Source organism: Pinus tabuliformis, chromosome 3_1 (genome assembly GCF_031772625.1).
Source record: "Pinus tabuliformis cultivar Carrire ecotype Pingquan chromosome 3_1, CPIR1, whole genome shotgun sequence".
Classification (NCBI taxonomy): domain Eukaryota; kingdom Viridiplantae; phylum Streptophyta; class Pinopsida; order Pinales; family Pinaceae; genus Pinus; species Pinus tabuliformis.
This window is the reverse complement of record NC_142301.1, coordinates 64,436,027-64,457,848: the sequence shown is the minus strand read 5'-3', so window position 1 is coordinate 64,457,848 and position 21,822 is coordinate 64,436,027. Positions and strand designations below refer to the sequence as shown.

General features: G+C 38.6%; 1 protein-coding gene and 1 long non-coding RNA gene across 2 annotated transcripts; one reads left to right on the top strand and one right to left on the bottom strand.

Moving 5' to 3' along the window:
- Positions 1 to 335: 335 nt before the first annotated feature.
- LOC149185796 (vacuolar-processing enzyme-like) lies at positions 336 to 15,981 on the bottom strand. Its single transcript, XM_089410804.1, has 9 exons — positions 15,656 to 15,981; positions 15,353 to 15,517; positions 14,911 to 15,067; positions 11,049 to 11,134; positions 10,608 to 10,807; positions 10,473 to 10,521; positions 2,117 to 2,338; positions 1,558 to 1,764; positions 336 to 841 (listed from the first exon to the last, which is right to left on the bottom strand). The coding sequence occupies exons 1-9, from the start codon at positions 15,890 to 15,892 to the stop codon at positions 659 to 661; spliced, it is 1,506 nt and encodes a 501-aa protein (XP_089266930.1). The 5' UTR covers positions 15,893 to 15,981; the 3' UTR covers positions 336 to 658.
- On the top strand, positions 2,345 to 7,938 carry LOC149185797 (uncharacterized). Its single transcript, XR_016255660.1, has 2 exons — positions 2,345 to 5,415; positions 5,526 to 7,938. It is a non-coding gene; the product is annotated as an uncharacterized LOC149185797 (long non-coding RNA).
- Positions 15,982 to 21,822: the final 5,841 nt, after the last annotated feature.

The following is a 21,822-nucleotide window of genomic DNA, read 5'->3' as shown; positions in this document are numbered from 1 at the left end:
TTCTTTTTTGTGTGCCTTGTCTTCCATATGTGTACTCAGTTAAACCAACATTTCCGTTTACAATAAATCTTTTATTCAAGAGCCATAACAGTAAGCGGAGGAGGAAAGAAGGGACGAGAAAGCTCCACTTGACTAAAGTCTAGTGCATCGAAAAGGGTGAGGTTTGGCAATGTTTAAGTGCTCAGAAGAAAGGCAACGAATTAGAGGAAGAGTTCTTGGTCGAAGATGCTAAGGGATACTCAATTCAACCATTGCCATGGCCTCTTTTATGAAAGGAAAATTGAGAGAAGGTCCATGTTACACAATAGTTTGGAAAGATCCATTAACAGCGCAGCTTAATATAAATATATTATACAACTACTTGAAATATACACATTTACTGCAAGATATGCAATGGGATCATCACTAAAGAAATGCATAAGCCCCACCCTATGATATATTCCAATTTCTGCATGCAGTAGATAAAGAAAGAATTTTGGCTCAGATGCCGGTCCATGGGCATATGACTGCACATTTTCTCTTTCTTTTGAGCAAACAACAAAGCAACGAGGTGTCATAGCATATATGTTTTTTTTATGTACAGAACATTCATCCTTGGAAATTGTCTCTCGAGATTTTGATAAGCACTCACTCGAAGAAATTTGAAAGCCCTGAATTATCAAGCACTGAACCCTCTTTGAAGGGAACTCCAGGACCCAGCCGGAAATTGAGTGCATGCTTCGGCAGAAACTGTGGCCATAGTATCCATGCTGATACCTTCATTGCATATATTTGCTAGAGCACGCATGTGTTTCATGCCATACTGGGCCAGAGATCCACAGTGTCTTTCAAAAGTCCGTACCTGTCATAGAAGGAATGTATTGTTATTAATCATTACGACTGAATAGAAAAAGACTCGCAGCAATATGCCAAGAGTCATAAATGAAAAAAGACATTTCTCAGCATCGACCACATGTCAAGAGGCAGGACTCCATTTAACAGTTGGAATCATGAGGGTAAACCCCACTTAAAGACCACTTTACAACGCCCCCTTTGCAGGAGGGCACCTGACCCTGATAGGGCATGCCCACCACTTCTAAGTTTTTTGAACAATCAAACCCGGGTGGGGGGCTGTAAAAGTGCCCCATTCTTACCAACCCAGCTTCCCTCTCATGGTTACCCAACTTAATATATCAAAACATATACAAAGAAAATGCAGGATGTGACGACTTTCATCATTCAAATATCTGGATTTTCTACTATCCGAAAAAATAGGGCATTTCACATTTGCAGTTTAACTACAGAAAAAATGGGACAGATTTATTTCACTTGTGTAACCTGCTGTTTGCAAATCCCATATAAGGACAATGTCAAACTATTTTTACTAAAACTTCTGGAGTTTTGCAACTTGTTTAAGTAGCTTGCAATCTACTTTAAGAGATCTTGGTCTTTATTCAGTAAAATTTAAATTATTTTAATTTATTCTAGGATGCCATATAGAGTGCAAAATGACCCTTAAGCTGCTATGTAGACAGTAGAACAGAAGAAGCCAAGAAAAAAATGTAAATATAGCATTACCATTTTCTTAAGACAGTCCCAGTCATCTACCAAAGGTTCCCCTTGAGGTCTCACAGCTTTTAGAACAGCAGAGCCCTTTTCTGGTCCAAATAAAAGATTTCCAACAAGCTTTACACTCTTGTCTACATGCATACGATGAGCCATGAATTCCAACAATTGTGTCTGTGCAGTGAACCTTTCCGGAGAGTCCTCCTTTGATTTCTTATACTGAAAATTGTCAAATAATAACCCAATAGCATGTTAAGCTTATGTGTGTATCCTTTTATAAGATGTAACAAACTGAAACAGTCCAACAAGTTCATATTAACTTCTATTGTATTTCATAATGATAAAACAGTTTCCACAAAGCTAAGTTTCAAAAATATTGAAGCTCGCTAAAATAGCGAGTAGTTTCACAAAAGTTCATGTTTGGCAGCAATGCAAACTGCAGAAGATGAGAAAAACTATATTCATATTTTAACCCAAAATATAGTGAAAACATATCATATAAAATTAATCACAACGCCTAGATTACAATCATGAACAACTGTCAAAATATTAATGTTTTTGAGCTACAAACCTTTTGCCACATGTAAAGAAGATCTGCATCTCGTTGATTAATTGCCTTGGCTGCCGTCCTTTCTAAGAGTAGTGAGTTCTCAAGGACCAAACTAGCATTAGAATTGGCAGAGTCAAATCCCATATAAAGATACAATTCCTCTTGGCTGATAGTGAGGTTGCCATATTGCATAACATGAGAACCAGACATGTATGTATTATGGTTGGAGGTTCTGCGCTTCACCTGTAGAATATGTGTTCTATCAATAAATAATGTTGGAAAATTTTAAATAGCATGTTGATCCAGAATTCTGAAAGCCAACATGTAAAGATAACACACAATTGTTTCCAAAGACTTTTAACCAACTTCAATAATTAGTTTTGATAATTAATCAATCATGAATCTGAACATATAAAGCTCACTCTTGATGGCCCTTCACAGCAAAGATAATTAGATATGATTCATATGAACTAACCGCATAGAAAACATGAAAATCAATTATAAATATCTCAATACCTGAGTGGCAGTGCAAAGCTCAATTTGGGAAAAACCATAGAGCCCAAGCCATGGACAGATGACCTTGCTGTTTCTCAAGAAATGAGTTCAACTATCTAGCATATCAGAATCACATGATACAAACTACAAAAGTGACCACAAAAGAAATCTCACTGGCTCCTACACTCATGGGCATTGATCACTGAAGGAATACATTATTTGGTGCCAATAGGATGAGAAATCAACGTAAAATGTTTGTTTATATAGAATAACAACAGAAGAATTATAGATGATCAAAATTATCAAACAAAATGATGTCCTAACAACCTAGCCATGAAAATTTTCAGAATATCAAAAGGCCATTCTCAGGCCATACCCTCAGACTCTATTCTTTTCCCATTTTTGCAAGGGCTGTTCATATTAACAAAAGGTCAGTAAACATAATTTGACCTCTTCGGATCTGGTTTATCAATTTCTTGTTATGGGCTTCCTAGTTCATGAAGTATTTTCACATCAATTTTAAATAACCAGGTTGACTTGAAATTTTGTGCTGATTAGATTTTTTGAAGGGGTTAAAGTAAGCACTGGCTTAGAAATCAGTTTATTTCTGTAACTCTCATAAAAGGTTATCACATCACCAATGATAGAAGTGATGCATGCCTGTTCTGTTAGACTGTGAGTCCCTAGACAATCACAAAGTCCAAGACCACATCGCCATGAGTTGTTAATCCTTATCTTTGATGAGGTGTTGTCATGATCCACTGATGAGTTGTCAGTGAAATCTAGATCTAGAATGGTCAAATTCATGTACTATAAATTCACACCTTCAGATCAATACAATGAGTTGAATATGGCATAAGTCTTTTCCGCCAATTTCTTGTGGTGTCTCATTTGTGTTCAATTCTTAACATGGTATCAGAGCCATGGTTAGGAGAGGTTGATGGAAAGTTTGATCTCATAGCCGTATAGTTCCTAGGGCATGAACAAGCTATTGAAAAGCCTATGATGATAGCGATAATGAAGCTTCCTACAACAGCAAATTGCAGATTTATGATCTTTGGGATGCACAATGGCACTAAAGAGGCCATCATTCTTTTGGTCTAATTTTAATAAGTTTAATATGGTATTTGTACATCTTGCTCAGTATTCTCAAATTCTTGATTGTATATGGCATCAAATTGCTCTCACAATATGTAGATTGAGGGGTTACCTAGCAAATCCACTCATAGTAATTTGGTACGTGGTGTGATCTATAAGAGAACTGAAGTCTGCATTCTGTGATATGTAAGAAAATTGAGATCTACATTTTGTGATAGGTTTAAAACAAGCAGATCAAAGATCATCCCATAGAGATCTATTCAAAGCGATCGAACTCTCACATCAATTTTTAGTAGACAGTACTCCTTCACATGCCAAAATTCTCATGTTATGTTTTGTGTTGCAGAATTAGTGTGACTTACCTTCCTCCATGAGGGTTTCTTTTGGCTTCATCACTTTATTTGGCAACAGTGAAAATCTTTGTATTAGTCAATTAAACAACAATACTTACCCGGTGCAATCTAAAACTTGAAGCCAAATATTGAAGACCTGCTGTGTTCCAATCCAGTGATTTAGATTGACTCAAGAGGAGATCAAGAAGGCACAGTCCACGCACAGTAATTCATAACTATGAATCCAGATGTAGTTTTTTGAAGCCAAAAATCTGATGTACATCAACTTCTTGTGTCATATAAGTGGAATCCAGCCAATATCAAGCTTGAGTTTATGCTTTAGGCCAATGGTATCAGCTCATATCAGATCAAACTGTGGACAGAGATCGAGTAGTAGTTGACTGTCAATCTCGAAAAAATTTACAACAGATCTTGCCAACACAGCCAAGAATACAGGCAATCGTTAAATTTACCAAGAGAAATTCACTGAAAGAGATAAATTTACCAGCAACAAAAACACACATAAACTCAATGTTTATCCTGGAAAACCCCAATCCACGGAAAAACCAGCTAACAGAATTCTATTAGTCCCTTGGCCAAAACACGGCCAAGCTGGGCCAAGTGAACCTTCATCGCTCACATCCCTGGCACATTACAGTGAATTCTTCCCAAGCCTTTTAAAGGCTTTATTACATATCCATGGGCATGAAACAATGAGAAAGCAAAACCATATGCCTGAAACCACCAATGTTTGAGTGAGCAACTTTGACTCTTTCACCGGATCAAGTTTACCTAACTATCCCCCCTTAAGACTTGAGTTGGGGTTTCCCTTGACCAAATCCGGCCAAACCGACCAAGTGAGCCAACACCGCTCACCTCCAAGCCCTACCCCCCTCAAGGTTTATAACCAAGGTATTTGATAATCTAGCATACCCCCATATCACCGAGTTCTAACTCTAGACTTTACCGGTAACTTTAAGCCCACTAACTGGGGTTACTAACTTCAAACACGAATATCTCTCAAATCGTGAACAATTACGTGGTGTGTCATATATCAACAGAAACATCTCGACGAGTAGAATCCATCTAGAAGATCCTTGACTCAAGATGGAATGAGTTGTCAGGTCAAAATGCCCATGCGAGATCAGGGTAGCCCCTAGTGCTGCTTGGGTTGACATCAATGACAACCACTAATCAACACTAATGCCTTCCTTGGCACACAAATCCTTGAAGGCATTGGAGATGTAGTCCCCTCTGTTATCTAATCTCAACACTTTGACCTTCTTTCCTGTTTGGTTCTCCACCTATGCTTTGAACTCCTTGAACTTCGTGAACACTTCGTCTTTCTTCTTCATGACAAAGATCCACGTCTTCCTTGAATGGTCGTCAATGAAGGTGATGTAGTACATGTATCCCATGCTTTGAACTCCTTGAACTTCGTGAACACTTCGTCTTTCTTCTTCATGACAAAGATCCACGTCTTCCTTGAATGGTCGTCAATGAAGGTGATGTAGTACATGTATCCCATGAGGGATGGAGAAGAAAATGGACCACATATGTCCAAATGAACCAAGTCCAAGATGCCCTTGGCTTGGTTTTCATTGGTTGGAAAGGACATCTTGGCATTCTTTCCAAGTGTGCAACTATTGCACACATCATGAAGGTTTGTGTTGCACTGTGGCAACCCTGTGACTATCTCCCTAAGGATTTTCAACATTCCATGATGTAAACGGCCCATACAATTGTGCCATAGCTCCCCAAGGTCTCGGCCTTGCTCACGGCCCTCTTTGTTGTTGCTCAAGGCCGTGGTTGTCTCGAACTGAAGCCTGTAAAGGTTCTTCACCCCCACACCGATCTATTTCTTGGCTCTAGAATTTAAGGGCTTGAGGTCGGCCTTTCATGTGATGAAAATGACCTCATAACCCCTGTCTTCTAGGGTTGTAACCGAAACAAGATTCTTTTTAAGGCCTAGAACATAGAGGACATCCTTGAAATGAAGAGGGCTACCGAACTCCCTCTCAAATCTGACAATACCCACGCCGTTGGTCAAGTACCTGCCATCATCTCCTAGCTCAATATGAAACTACATGTCCTTCTCCGTCAATTGGCTAAAATATTCCTTGTTCCTAGTCATATGGATGGATGCTCCACTGTCAATGTACCATATGTTGTTGGCTACAAAGCTTTCCATGCAAGCTATGAGCGAGAACTCCTCAAACTTGGAACTAAACTCGTACACTTCTACCAAAGTTGCCACTTCGTCCTTCTTGGACCCCTTGTTCCTCTGAGGACACTTGGTGGCGTAGTGTCCAAACTGATGGCACTAGAAGCATTTTATCTTGGACAGATCCTCCTTCTAATTCTTCCCTTTGGAGCTAGACTCAGCCCTCCTACGCCCTTCTTGCCTTTAGCCTTGCCCCCTTTTCCAGCTAGGGAAAAGTTCTCATCCTCATGCTTGACATGAGCTCCAAATATGGCATACCTCCAAATCTCCTCCTAAACACAATAACCCGACACCCGCTCCTAGACTGGATTCTGGAAGCTTCTCTCTACCCCTCACTGCGTCTTGGAAGTTGTCCCATGATTTGTGAAGCCCTAGCAGCGCAAGGCTCACCAAATCTATTTTTGGTACCATGTCCCCCACACCAGCCAACTCGTCCTTCACCTCAATGACTCTAGTGAGATAGGAAACTATGGGGCTCAGACTCGCCCATCTGTATGTTTCTCAACTTGTCCTTGAACACGAGTTTTTTAGCTTCGCTTGTGCCCTAGTAAAGGTTCATAATAGTTGTCCACGTTTCCTTAGTAGCCTTCTTGCCGGAAAGATGTGGAACTATGTGTTCTTTGACTCCCTCGAGAATTAGCCTTCTCGCTCTGGCATCATTCTTGTTGTGTTGAGCCAACTGTTGAGGGTTAGTGGGTGTGGTTGGTCGGTTCCCCACAAACTCCTTCACACCCTGCTCCTCAAGCACCACAAGAATTCTCCCCTTCCATGAGCACAAATATGTTGCTCCCTCCAAATTGTGCTCTGGTCTCAAATCCCGGTACAAAATCTTGCTGGTTGAAATAGTCCAAAAACCTAGCACACTGGTTTACTAGTAAAAAATTGCACTTCGACCCTTCACTGGAACGATCTGCACCTGCACCTGTAATCGCACCGCCTTAGTGCAAGTTGTTCCTGTACATGAGGTTGAAACAACACGGTGCTAGTCTTCACTAAGAGAGATCACTCTAATACCATGTTGGTTTTCTAAAACCCAACTAACTAATCTGTGAATTTTAACCAAGCAAAGAACAAAAATCTGAACTTTAACTTTTAACCCACAAATATGTCGAGTTTTCTAACTTGCATGCAATGGAAAACAAAAGGAATAGATGAAGACAACCACGCCATAAAAACAATACACAATAAATTTACCCAAGAAACCCCAACTGGAGAAAACCTACAATCTTGGTGTTTTATTGTTCATATTAACAAAATATGCTCAAGGAAGATTACATTCAAGAGGGAAAACTTCCCTTTCTCTCTCTACAAACACTCTACTCATTTGTCTGCGCATTGCAAATACGCTCTGCCTCTTTTCTGCGCACTAGTATGAACTCGCACTACCTGTACAGCCTCCTCTTCACAATTATTTCGGCCCCTGGAGAGGTATGTGAATGACCAAAAGTAGATCTGGCTGAATCGACCTTCTTTCTCTGCCTCTTTCATGCCAAACTGAAACCCTAGCGCTGCTGAGTTGAACTCTTCTCTCTCGCTGAGCTGAACACCAAGATGTCTTGTGCATAATGACCAAGTTCTGCACCCTTTTTCCCTCTTAGAATTTGACTTGGGCCCACCACTGCCACGAATGGCTGAGATTAGATCTCCTTGGACGGCTGAGATCGATCTAATTTTTGACTATAGGAAAATTTAAATCTAAGTCAAAAACAAATAGAAAAAGGTAAATTGCACCTTGGCCCCACTTGTGGGTCCCTCCGCCAAATTTAGTGCACCTGCTAAATATGGCAGAACCCTTCCTCCTCTAACTTCATTTAACATCATGCGCAGTGAAGACATTAACCCAGGTTGATTTCCATGATTTTCAAAGTCTGTAGTATTTTAAATCTCTATTACTGGCTGTATACAGTTAGGTACTTTCATGAAACTACATCTCTCTTTTTAGTAGTTCTGGAGGGCTTTGGTACAGCTCTGTATGCTCCGAATAACTGGCAAATCCTCAGTTTTTTTCTCTCCGATGTAACTCAGCTGCATGCCCCAAATCCTCCAGTTAACATCGACGCCAACCATATTTAGTTATACCTAATGTTGTAGCTGTGGAGAGAATTTATAACTGCTTCTGTAATTTTTTGTGCACTATAGAAATCCAAATGAGAAACTAATAACAAGTCTATGCTTTTCACGGAAAGCTTAATGATCCATCACAAAAATAAGCAGTTTTAATAGGTTTAATAGAATTTATATATTTACGTAAACCTATATCACTTGGATCATATTGAAAACTTTTGGCCAATGCAGAGGGGTTTACTTTCACTCACAATGGATTCGTACAGAAAGGGAAATAGATGTGGAATAATTCTTTTGTATATAGCTCAGATTTCAAAGAAAGTTCATTTGATTTCCACAGCCAGGCTGTGAAAATAAGCATGTTCAAGACAACCTTAAGAGTCAGATAACCCTCCAATGGCATCACCTAGCTCTGGGTAGCAAAAACACAATTTTAAAGGCATCAATGTTTTCTAGAGTATGGACCCACAGAAAAAATTTGAGTTTTTCTTGATTGAAGGGGTCATCTCAGCGGAAACAAAATAAATAGACAAGTTTCTTTGGATGACACAGAAGGTACGGTGAAGACATAATCCAATTTTGCAACCTTGGAGCATGAATCCATACAAACTTAATTGTCATTGCTCTGCAGAAAACCAAAACAAATATCTTCTTTTTGACAAAGTTAAGGCAAATTTAATTGAATTGGAAACATTTCTCAAGTCTGAGTCCACGTTGGTGCTTAGCACTTGGTTTACATTGTTGATTCCACTGACCCTGGGAAAAGTACACAACTCTTAAGGCCCTAAAGGAACTAAAGCTCCTGATAGCAGTAACCATATGTGACTCCATAGAGGAGCTTAAGGCCATTTTACCATTTTTCACAGGTTATGCTAAATTTCAGTTTTTGAAGACTACCAAAGCTACTGAGATCATTTCCAATCCTCTGTTTCGTAAGATTCGTTGCTGCATCTTGCAGAGAATTTGAGAAAAGCACTCATGTTCGAAAAAACATTTGCCTTGAAAAACAAAAAATATACGTATGGTCTGTGAAATCGTAGGAGATTTATGAATATCTCTGTACAATGCACCAAAATTTAAAGCCTCTCTTTTGGGTCCGGAAAGTAAAAACTCTGGTGTATCATCAATGCACTATTGCAAGGTAAATTAGTAAAAGATATAAAAATTTCCATGTATGAGGACACCCATTTATGGTAACTGAAACACCTTATCAATCTTTCAGTTATCTAATGATTTCAGTTCTAATGTTGTGATTCATGAATGGTTTTGATTTTTAACTTTATGTTTTTTTAATTAAAAAAATATATTATTGTATTTCTGTACGTGGCATTTCCCCACCGTACCTGGATCCTGGTTTTTCAAAAATATGGTGGATCCTTATCCAGGTCCATATCCTTCTGTTTCCTGGTAATTTAGTCAAAAAGTGAATTTTTAGTTTAAATATCATTGTGTTTGTTAGTTTAATCAATATGAAATTCAGAGAGAAATGATTGAGGTCATATTCTCTCGCTCTCTCTCTCTCTCTCACACACACACGCATGCACACACATTTATTCATTATCTTTGCTCAGATGACTGCTGCAGCCATATTATCACGTAGATATATTAAGCTAAAGAAAACTAGACCACTGCAAAAGCAAGTCAAGATTGTACCATCACTAATTCATCCTTGTATCAGTCAGTCGTGCCAACTTTAATGGAATCTACAATGCTAAGCTTCCAGATTCCCTCAGCTAGATTATATGTTTCTTGCTTTAAGTTGTTTATTTAAATGTTTCTTCATCTTATTGTATGTAAAACATATCCTGCATTTTGCTTTACAAAAGCTTACGATTCAATGTTCATCAGAAAAGTTGGAACTATTGCAAAAGCCACATTAATGATTCAACTAGTGGGCTATTTTATAAAATCACCAATCCAGACCAATGTTGAAAAAATGGGGCTCATAAATATTGCAGCTGGGGTCAACAAATCAGAAAATCAGGAAAAATCAGAACAGCATAGTTAAAAATCAGTATGCAGGATGAACAGATTGGAAAAAATAGATTAAAAAAAATCCCCAGTGGGAATAAATCAAGAAAAATTGGAAAAATGCCAATTTCTTGGAGATTTTTTCCACTGTTTCACACCCACTAAAGACAAGACGGGAAGCCTTTATACTTACCAGGTCATATTGTTGCAACAAGGTTTCCTCTTTCAAGTTGTTCATTTCACTGTCAATGCAACGAAGAAAGGCCCATAAATGATTTGTTATAAATGGAATCAAACGTTCAAAGTGAACCTGGAGGTAAAGTCAAACCTGTCTTCCATCCATGCAACACTATAGAGATCTCCCAGACAGGTGTCATATTCTGGAGGAGGAGGGGGGTCCATTCCAGGACAGTAAGTTCCCCAGCTGTTCTCCTCAGCATTTGATGCCGTTGTAGCATATATGTTCATGTCTGTTGGCAGCAGACCTTCAAAAATACTTCCACTTTCACATGCTTCAATATATATTACCTGATCATTCAAACAACATTATTATTAACATCCCCAACAGCCTTTGTTAGAAATCTGACCGTCCCTACTTTGAACCACATATCAAGCTCATAATGCAGGATGGAATCAAAGTAATAACCTACAAGATTTAATTTCATTCATAAATATCAACCTCAAACTTTATATCCACCGAAAGATTTCATAGAGATGGTAATACATAAATGACAGAGACTAAAAAAACACTTTAGCTGCTTTCACTCACCATTTCTCTATAAGAACCAGCATCATGCTTCTGATTCAAGACTTGTATAAAATCATTTGCATAAAGATAAGGTGGAATAGGCATTCCTACAACCAAATTCATTAGCTTTATCAACAAAGTACCTGATTGTAATCCAAACAATAAAACAACAGAAGAATTTTGGGTGCAATCCAATGTCAAGTGACTTTTACAAAATTCCACAAAGGGGTAGACAAACATTGTAAAACAGTTAAGAATCCACCTGATTTTCAATGCCCTATTGATAAAGAAGAACCTATTTCAAGAACTTAAGTCTAAATTCATATCAAGAGAAGTTGGAACTTGAAAATGACAAAAGGTGAGAGATTGGTTAAGTGGAAACAACCTTTTGCAATAAATAATTCATTCACTACAAGGATAGAGTCAGTGGCTAATATATACCATCTAACTATACTTTTTCCTTAGAAGCATCCACAAATTTAGAAGAAAGATCATCTTCAATTTTACAAAATCTACTGAAATTTCATAATTAGCTATCGTATCCTCAACAAGATGTATAACATAACTCAATTTTTCATATTTTTTAATTATTATGAGAAAAGGGTATTTCAAAGATTTTCCCCCATAAATCCCAGAATATTATAGTGAGTGATTATAATTTGTGTGAGTGCCCACATGTGTATAGATAGTGTATCAAGTGTGTGGACACGTGTTACTGTGTTACTAAACTACTGAGGGGATCCTACCATTTGAACTTACTTCTATAAATTGTGTTACATGCAGCAACTCAATTCTAGTTGTAGGTTAAAAGGCCTGGAAAGGGTGGTTTGAAGAAGAAATTGTGTTACACACAGCAAGTCAATTCTAGTGACAGGTTTAAAGACCCAAAAAGGGTGGTTTGATGGCCTGCAAAGAGTGGTTTGAAGAAGAAATTGTGTGTCCTATTTACTCATGGCTAAGAAAGCATTGTAAATAGGCACTTCGTTAGCTTCATTGGTGGGTCATGTTTTGTGTCAATCTGTTATTGAAAACAATATTAGAAAGTTGTCATTAAGTGAGAAAGATAGAAGTAATGGCAACTCCCACTTTGAGATGTTAGGTTTCAGGTGTGTAGTTCCCAAATTATCATTAAGGGGGGATATTCAAACTATTAGAATGAGTAACAATAATTTGTGTGTGAGATAGATGTGGGATAATAGTGTGTCGAGTGTACGAACCTAAGTGACTTGAGGTGTGAGTGTGTGTTAAAGTGAATTCGATCCAAACCTTACCCTATGGTCTATTCAGATTAAATTCAACTCTAGATTCTGATTCTAATAAAGTAAACCTTGTAGACAAGAGACTTATATTATTCTTAATGGAAAACTTCATCAGGGAAATCCTCCAAGTGTTTCTTTACATTCCATCAATAGCATCAGGGTAGATGTTATCAGTTGACAACAAGTATGCCTAACCCCAAGGGACCTAGGTGGATTTGACCTCGTGATCTCTTTGGCCATTACAACTTTGGCATGGCAAGTCAAACAACTTAGCTAACCCTTAAGGCTACCAAGAAATTATATATATATATATATATATGAAAACTTCCTCAAGGAAGCCCTCCATGCACTTCTTCACATTCTATGAATAGCACCCTTTGTAAATGCCATCAGCTGACAACATGGAATGCACCCTATGTAAGTGCCATCAACTGACAACATGTTGGCATAACCCTGAGGGACCTAGGTGGATTTGACCTCCTCATGACCTCCTTGGTCGAGAAATGGATGGATTTGACCTCCTCGTGACCTAATTGGCCATTAATTGGTCATTACAACTATTGAAAATAGTAGCACGAAAGGTTCATTGATTTGTACCTTAATTCAAGGAGCCTCAACAAGTTTCTCCTTAGCATGCACGAGTTCCTATGAGTTAGAAGCTAATTCCTAAAAAGTAGGACGAGTTCCTAAAATTTAGGGCGGATTGTTAAAAGTAGGAGTGCAAGAAGCAATTGATTAGTGCTAATTAGTGGAAGGTCGAGTTTATTGTCTTCTAGTCTAAGTTGCAGGAAACGTGGCCCTAGGGGGCGTTTCGCCAGGGGAAACGAAACGAAACGCGTTTCCCCGTACCGTACGGCCTGGAAACGCGTTTCCGGCCGTACGGCCACGTTTCCCGAAACGGAAACGTGGCCGTACGGCCGGAAACGCGTTTCCAGGCCGTACGGGCCACGTTTCCCCCAAAAAAAACATTTGTTTTTTAATTTATTTTTTTCTAATGTAGATCTCTTACATTTGTTTGCCCTAGTGTTGATATGCAGTTCATGGTAATGTTAAATTCTTAAAGTAAAAGTGATATTCTCCTTTATTTTTCATTTTCATCCTTTTACTTAAATTTTTAACATTACCATGAAATGACTCAGGATGTTTGAGAGTGGTTTCGCCGTCATTGGATTTCATATGGAGAAAGTAGAATTTTTGATCTTACTCAAAATCCAGCAGACTTATCTGTTTTTCAGGATTTCAAGATTGGGGGGATTTCAATGTTTCCATTGGATTTTATCATGTACTAGGGTATGGAACTTGTATTTAATCGAGAGAACAAAGCCCTCTATGCAGGGGAGACTCCCAATAATCAAGAGAATGTAGGGTACTAGGGTATGAAACTTGTATTTAATCAAGAGCACTAAGGTCATTCGACTATGTAGGAGGAGACTCCCAATCAACCACGAGACAAAAAATTAGAAATTTCTCGTGGCTGATTTTGGATATTTCTATTTTCATTATGTGATTATTCATGAGTAAATGTGATGTAAATTTAGATACTTATAGTCTATGCATTGACAATTGACAATTTTATCATAATGTAATAAATTAGAATGTATCATATATGCTTTATGATTGCACATATTTCTTAAATTCCTAATATATATATTCGCGTTTCCCCGTTTCCAAAATTTGGGGAGGTCGCGTTTCGTTTCGCTTCCCGTTTCAGAAACTCGTTTCCGTTTCCCCGTTTCGTGCAACTTAGCTTCTAGTGCAAGTTATTTTCGGTAAAGGACGAGTTGATTGAGTCAGGCTCCTAAATTATAGGATTATAGGAAGAACGAGTTAACACAATCAGTGTGTTTTTGTTAATTAGTCGATCAACAGTTTGACTTCCCTCAAATAGAACTTGCCAGTAATAGCCACATCGAAGTGCTTAGAAGGAGGAACGAAGGCACAATTTGATCATTGTCTTGTGAGCACGAGTTGGTGAGACAAGGCAGTAGAGAGCACAGGTTGGTGCTTGTGTGTTGAGGCTTGTGCGAGTTGGTAGAAGGCAGATTTCCCTTGCTCTTGTGCTAGGAATTTGGGGCAGAGATCAAGCAAGGGAAGAGGGCAGTGTGATCAGCATTTCTTGCAAGAGTTTCAAGCTTAGATCAAGCAGGAAAGACAAGTGTGTCTTTCAGATTGAAACAGTTGTATTTGTAAGAGATCAATTGCTCAGTTTCTATCAATAAAATTCTCAAACAAGCAGAGGGTTTTCCCAGTTGGGTTCCCTAGAAAAAAAATTGTTTTGAATTGTGTGATTGTGTATATTTCTGTTCCTATTCCGCTCCAAAATAAGTAGAGAAATTCTGTGTCTATATGAATAGAAATTAGTTTCAGATTGTTCATATTAGCAGTTGCAGAATTTCGTGGATTTTCTACAACAACTTTGGCATGGCAAGTTGCTTGAGCCAACCCTTAAGGGCTAACAAGGACTAGATTCACTTTGCATTTACATTTTATGATTTATGAATAAAATATGACAAGATTAAATCTACTGTAGCTGTCTACAACAGCGGCTTCCGTATTATCAGACACAACACCACTAACTTGAAATACCAATCAATCTGCATACAGACATAAACAACAATACTCACCAAGCACTCCAGGGCCTCCATGATCAGAGTAGTAGATGAATATACGATCATTGGGGTCACTTTCAACAACTTTTCCACTTCCACCCGTTACTAAACTTTTATTTCCAAGAAGAACGGCAAAAAAATTATTCACAGTAACATTCTCGCCTGTGTAGTCCTACACAATAATAGAAAGCCCAAGTAGAAGGTGAAAAAACAAAAGACAGGTATTCCTGTTTCTAGAAATCCAGATGATTAAAGTGCATAGTGCTGATGCGAAATTGCATTGCCATTGTATGTGTAAAACTGAGGACTGTTTAGTTTTTAAATTTTGCACCCACGTAGCATTGCTAATGATATCGGTAAAGACGAATTTTCAGAAATGGTACTAGAATTGGGAAAGATTAATGGACTGAAACTTCCTAGATGGATCAATTATTTGAAATGGGATATTTTGCCTCACCTTAGGGACGCCTGCATAAACATCGCTACCCTGGGGGTGATTAATAATAGTACCAGGGTAAGGATTTTCTTCATCGTGAGCGATATCATCATACATAAAGACCACAATGTTTTCCTCTTTCAAACCGCCTTTCCTCAGAATTTGGTAGGCATGGCAGATATCAGCCTACGCACACACATGGCCCAATTACCGTTTAACCCAAATGCAATTCAGCAAAAATGTCACAAATTAACTCAACCCCAATTCAACAATCACGTTGAACATCATCAATAAGGACATAGGTAGTATGAAGAAGACGTGTACCTGATGCCTGTAGTTCCAATAACCGGAAGAACCAGCCAACAGAATAGCCCACTGAGTACCGATCGTATCACTATCATCATCGATATGATCGGTGGGCATTTTCAGTATTGAATCCCAACCCCTTCTGGCCCCATCTGCAACTTTACTCGAGTCCAACAAGAGCAGAAGAAAATAGCACAGCAGGCCTAATTGAAATCCCTTGGAGGAACCCATCGCAGATGTGCAGAGGCGCATCATACAGCAGACACTGTGATCAGCGAAAAGTTATATCGGTTAGGTTAGATTCCGGCCTATAATTAAGCCTTCTAGACCAATTGGGCAAGGAAAAGGTGAAAAAGTCTCCTCCTACGGCAATACGTGTATCACAGCATTTCAATGGCACCGTTTATTTTGGCACCTGGCGGGGGCACCTTTGTTTTTTAATTATGGCGTTTATTTCTTTATTATCTCTTTAACGCTGCCATTGGGGGACCTTTTCGTCTAAACAAACGTAGTGAATGACGTTTGTGTTTTTAATTATGGCAATCATTTCTTTATTATCTCTTAAACGCTGGCAGTGGGGCCTTTTCGTTTCAACAAACGTAGATAATCCTCGGGGTGACAACATTCGAGTTGGAAACATGTGATATAGAGAAAATAAGGAAAAGGCAAGATAGTGTAACAAACATAATTACTAAAGGGGCGAAAGACTATGGAAAATGAATGTATTTTTGATCTTGTAAGGGATTTCTTAAAAGACGTGAATATATTTTTGATCTTGCAAGAGATTTCTTAAAAGACAAGTTGTTCTAGCAAGGATAAATGTGTCAAGCATGGAGGGTGGGTAAGATTAATGGTGAGAGAGTCATGCCCATAAAAGTCAACATGCCTAGTTTGCATGATAAATATATCATTCTAAGCAAGAGGCAACTCTTGAGGGGTTCTCGTTTTTTTCTAGAATAAGCTTTAACTATAAGACAACAAGCCAAAAGTAGGGAGGGAAAGGAGAGAGGAAATGTCAAAGGTTAGGGTAGCAAGGGACGAGGGCAAGAGAGCACAGATTTATAAAGGTAAAGTTGTGATAGCACGTTTTGGACCTCCTCCCAAAGTAGAGCAGCAAGATGGTAACAAAGAAGAGGCAATAAACTCTTTAGCAGGAAACCGGGCAGTAAAGTCAATATGGGCAAGCAAGGACAAAGACTCAACTCATACACGAGTTCCCTTAAGATTAGTTTGTTGGAACCGCAAAGGTTACCCATGGAGACGAGGACCTGGGTTAGGGCCTATTGCGGAAGATAAAGACATAATTTCCCTGATAGAAACACATGAGCATGAAGAGTTCAAGACACCTTTGTTTGAAGGTATTGGAAGATCACAGTGTGGAACAAGCAGCAGGAAATGGCAAAGGACACGGGGGTATCACGGTATTAGTGAGGGGAAAAGAAGGTCATTTCATTCAGTTAGAAGAAGAAGACTCAAATAAACAATTCATTTGGTTTAAAATATCAAAAAATGGAAATCACATCATAATTGCAGTATGTTATTTTGTGCCACAAGTTTCAAAAACTTACAAAAGTAGAGGGTTTGACCACAAAGATCCCTTTGCAGCCTTAAAAGCAAATATTGCAACATATTCTCAACTAGGTGAAGTTCTTATAGTGGGTGATTTAAATGCTAAGACTGCAAGTGAGCAAGCTAGTATTCTTTGTTGTAAAGAAGATTGTGACCCTATATGGCTTACAGAAGAGAGTAATCATCAATGGGAAAGAATTTCAGAGGACGAGGGTTGCAATCTCTTTGGTGAACAATTGCTTACTCCGTGTGGGGCTTTTGATTTAGTCATTTGTAATGGTTTGACTAGATGGGCAAAGTCTGGTAATTTCACTTGCACTAATTACAATGGAGCAAGTGTAGTAGATTATGTAATTTGCTTGCACGGTTTATGTGAGAAAATGGAGGAAGTTTTGATTGGAGATCAACTTTGGGACTTAAAATCGGATCACAAGTCAAATTATTTATGTTTCTCTTGGATTGGAAAGAAGCAGTTAAGGTCAAAAAGTCAGTGTGTTCAACAAAATCTCCCAAAGGGCATAATTATTTTGACTCCGGGAAATTGTAATACGTTTAAAATAACGCTAGAGAGGCTCTTCGCGAAGGAGAAAATTCCAGTCCATGGCATTCACAGTCACGAATTAACAAATTTAATTCAAAGTGCATTTGTAGAGTGCAAAAGAGAAAAAATTAAGAAGTCTGAAACAAATTGCTTTCTGGTTAATGCTTGGTTTGACGAGGAATGCAAAAATGCAAGGACAATGTGGAAAGAGTTGAAATAAGGATAAAATAAAGATCAAAGCTTACAAGCAGATATTAAGAAAGAAAAAGACTAATTTCATTGTTTCAAGGAGGGAAGAACTAACCTTCCTTGGGAAAAATAACCCCAAATTATTTTGGAAGGAGTTCCAACTGAGAAAGATGCAAACTGAAAATAATATTATTGCTTCTAAATGGTTTGACTATGCAAGACAACTTTATGAGCAAGATCCCAAGGTTGACCCTCCTCCCTTGGTCAACACAGATACTGAACTTTTCACGATGCAAGAGGTAGAGATGGGTATCAAGAAGTTGGGTGTTAGAAAAGCAAAAGACTTAGCTAAACTCCAAGCAGAGTATCTAAAGTGAGGCTTAAAAATTCTTGCACCTCACATTACAAAAAAATTCAACAACATCATACAACAAGGGTTCCCCACAGATTAGATAACTAGTTTGGCAATACCTCTTTTCAAGAGTGGTGACATCAATAATCCCTCTAATTATAAGACCATAATAACAAACCTCTTGTTTGCAAAGTTATTTGCAAGCGTGCTGGAAAATAAAATCAACAAGTGGGCGAAAGAAAGAGATAAACATGCTAAAGGGAAAGCAAGTTTTAGACCTAAACATTCCACAATTGATTATGATATAACTTTAAGGCACATCATTGAAAAAGTTTGGGAGAAAAAGGAAGAAGCCTTTTGTTGATTTCATAAAATCCTTTGACATGGTTCCCACGGATAAGTTTTGGCACAAAATGGAGGAACTTGGGGTTCCTAGGCATTTGAGAGCAGTTGTGCATAGGCTGTATGAAGAGGTGAAAATCAAAATTAGAACTTTAGCAGGCATTTCTGAAAGTTTTAGAAGTGATATCGGCGTCAAGCAAGGTTAGTAAAAACTTGATCTAAATTGGAGCAGATTAGAAATGTTGTGTTAATTCCCCATTCAGAATATAAAAATGTGCTTGAGGCTTGTACTCCAAAATAGCAAGTAAAAACATGAATTTAATGTGTGTTTACTTAAGTTAGTTTCTTGAAGAAAACTTAAAACATGAAACCAAAACACTGAATGGAAGCATGCATCAAATAGTAATACACCAACCATTGATAAAGGAGTTCACCCCTCTTGGGCTACATTTCCTTGGATCAACTCTAAAGGCATGACCCCTTATCATTATGCTCAATATCTAGAAAAGAAGAGTACATAAGCCGCTGAAATGGAATGGCTAGTTTCTCCTTCAAAGAAACAACTTCCTACAAAATTTCTCACTCTATACACATGTTAACCTACAGTTAAACATGTAAATCTTCAGCAAACACAGACATCTTACACCAAGACCCCATAATCCAACTTCCAAGAACATAAACAATACTACAATCCACTTGAAGTACTTAAACAATTCTCTTTCTCCATACACATATAAAGCAAAGAAGAAATAAAGCTACAACATTGCTGTAATGGTTGCTGCAGAAAGCACATGGAGGCTGGAAGACCCCTGCAAGGTCATCTCCACCTTCATACTCCTCCATAAACTAAATCAACACTCTGGTTGACCAGAGCACCCATAGGCTTCACTTTTCAAAAAGCCTATCCAAAAGTGCTCATTTGATCCTGAAACCTGTTCCAATCAGTTCAGAATGCCCAAAAATGGAAATCTAGCCTCTTTTTGCAACCCATTTGGTCAAAAATTGCCTTAGTTATGACTTTTGTCAGTCTCTCAACAATTTTCTCCTCCAAATCTGGCTTACTGCCAGTTAAATTCAATATTTGCAATTAAAACTGATAGTTCCACTGAAATCAATGGTTTTTCCATCATTCCCGCCTATCTCGTGGTTAAGGGTCAAGTGGTCACATGCGGAGTGGTGGTTTGGACGTTAAGGCTACGATTATGCAGCCCTGTCGGATATCGCAATCACAATTGGCTATTGGCGAAGAGGCGGACGTCAACACTCCTTCAGAAACTGCGATCGTCAATCTAACAGACCCGACAAGTTATAAATTACAACTCTGAAAACATATTGCGTTCAGGACTTATCGCAATCGGAACTTATCGCATTTCACTATTGGCGATCACTGTCGAAACCATATCGCAAATCACAATCATTTTTTGTGATTGCGATATGCGATAAATCGCATCGCAACCGGGCTTCGCCGGGGGCTGATTCTAATCATTATGCGATTGTGATCGCATCACAACCTGCTCTGTGTCGGGGGTCGATTCTTCAATGCTTGTCCACCTCTGATATGCAATTGTGATCACATCGCAACCTGCTCTGCGCCAGGGGCCGATTCTTCAGTACTTGTCCACCTCTGATATGCGATTTGTGGGGGCCAATGGCAACCTGCCACTTGGCGCCTCCTGATTCGCTGGGACCTTTGCCATGTCATCCAGTCAACCCTGAACTTTGACTTGCTCTAACTTCTGCATACGAGCTCGGATTTGAGTGTCGTTCACACCGTTGGATTCAAAATGACGAGCTCTTCAATCTGAAGCTAAGCTTATCAGGATTCTGACACTTTGATTTTTTGGCAAATTTTGAGCTCCTGATCACTCTTCCCCACTGAAAAACTTTTGGTCTCCAAAAGTTTAAATAATCTGCAACTGCTCTATACTTTATCTGCACCGCAAGTGTCCTACAGGTCATCCTTCCTTCTCCTTCACCTTTGTTCTTCGGAGCCATAAGCGATGAGCCGACACTTGTCCATGTCACTATGGCCATCCACAACAACATCCTTCCCAAGAAGAATTCCAAGAAGATGAGCACCTTGGAATTGCTTATCTGCAAAATCCTTATCAAGGATAAGATCCTAAAATACTTTGCCAAATGAACCCAAACAAGCTTCACATAGTGAATACTTGTATAACTTGAGTGCTACACACATTTGGAACATACTAAATGTGTTGCAACTACTCATACAACAGTTTTAAAATGTTTTTTTTTTTTTTTACAAAATGGAATAAACTTGACTCCCAAATTTTCCATTCAAATTGACTATCAACAAGCCAAACTAGCATTGTAATTGCTTAAAGAAAACACTGTTGCATATAAGTGATTTATTTATGAACATCACTTTTACAAATTACCCAACTATGGGGATATGAAACTAGTGCAAAACAGAAATTTACAAACTTCAGTTGGACAAATAGTCCGCCCATTTCTTACCCAACCAGGTAAATGAACCCTCTATTTGAACTTTCTCTTCTTCTGAAGTTGCTTCAGGGATGGTCGCATCTTGTGCCACTTTTTCTTTTGTCGCTTCCTCTTCTGGTGCTTGCATGATTTGCTTGCCCTTACTAGGATGAAGTTGTGGAAACAATTTCCAACACTTCTCAACCCAATGTCCACTGATATTGCAGTGAGTACAGAAGTTCTTTTGAGCTCCTCTCGGCTCACTTTCCTTTAACCTTGGCTGAGATTTTCTCTTTTCGGTCTCAATTCTGGTAGACATAAACATCTTCTTGATGATTGCTTTCCTTTTATCGCACTTATCTACACAATGGTTAGATGAAAGGCAAAAGGTGCATGGAAACATTTTCCTCAACATGTTATTCAAATCTGCATTTTGTTTTCCATCATGAACAACATTCGAATTAACAGAACGATTATACCTCTATTTGTTGTCCTTTGGCTTACGCTGCTTGCGTGGCAAGAAGAATTTAACCTCCCTTTTTCTTCAACGTTTTGATCTCTCTTTGGGGACGTTTTGTACTTCGATTCCTTCTTACACTTGAGGAATCATGTGGGAACCAATTCTGGATGTAAACTCCAACATCTTGCCTCCTCGTGTCCTCCCTTACGACAAAAGGAACATGATATCCATGAACTGTCACTAGAAGACCATTCTTATTTTGCGACATAGCCTAAGATTTTGTATTT

Bases quoted from the DNA above. Each gene is read 5' to 3' on its own strand.
- LOC149185796 (XM_089410804.1), bottom strand. From the start codon at position 15,892: ATGATGCGCCTCTGCACATCTGCGATGGGTTCCTCCAAGGGATTTCAA. The intron at 11,135-14,910 runs GTGAGTATTGTT...ATTTGGTTGTAG, and splicing joins TGGAGGCCCTGGAGTGCTTG to GAATGCCTATTCCACCTTAT. The intron at 10,522-10,607 runs GTTTGACTTTAC...TTGCATTGACAG, and splicing joins GTTGCATGGATGGAAGACAG to TGAAATGAACAACTTGAAAG.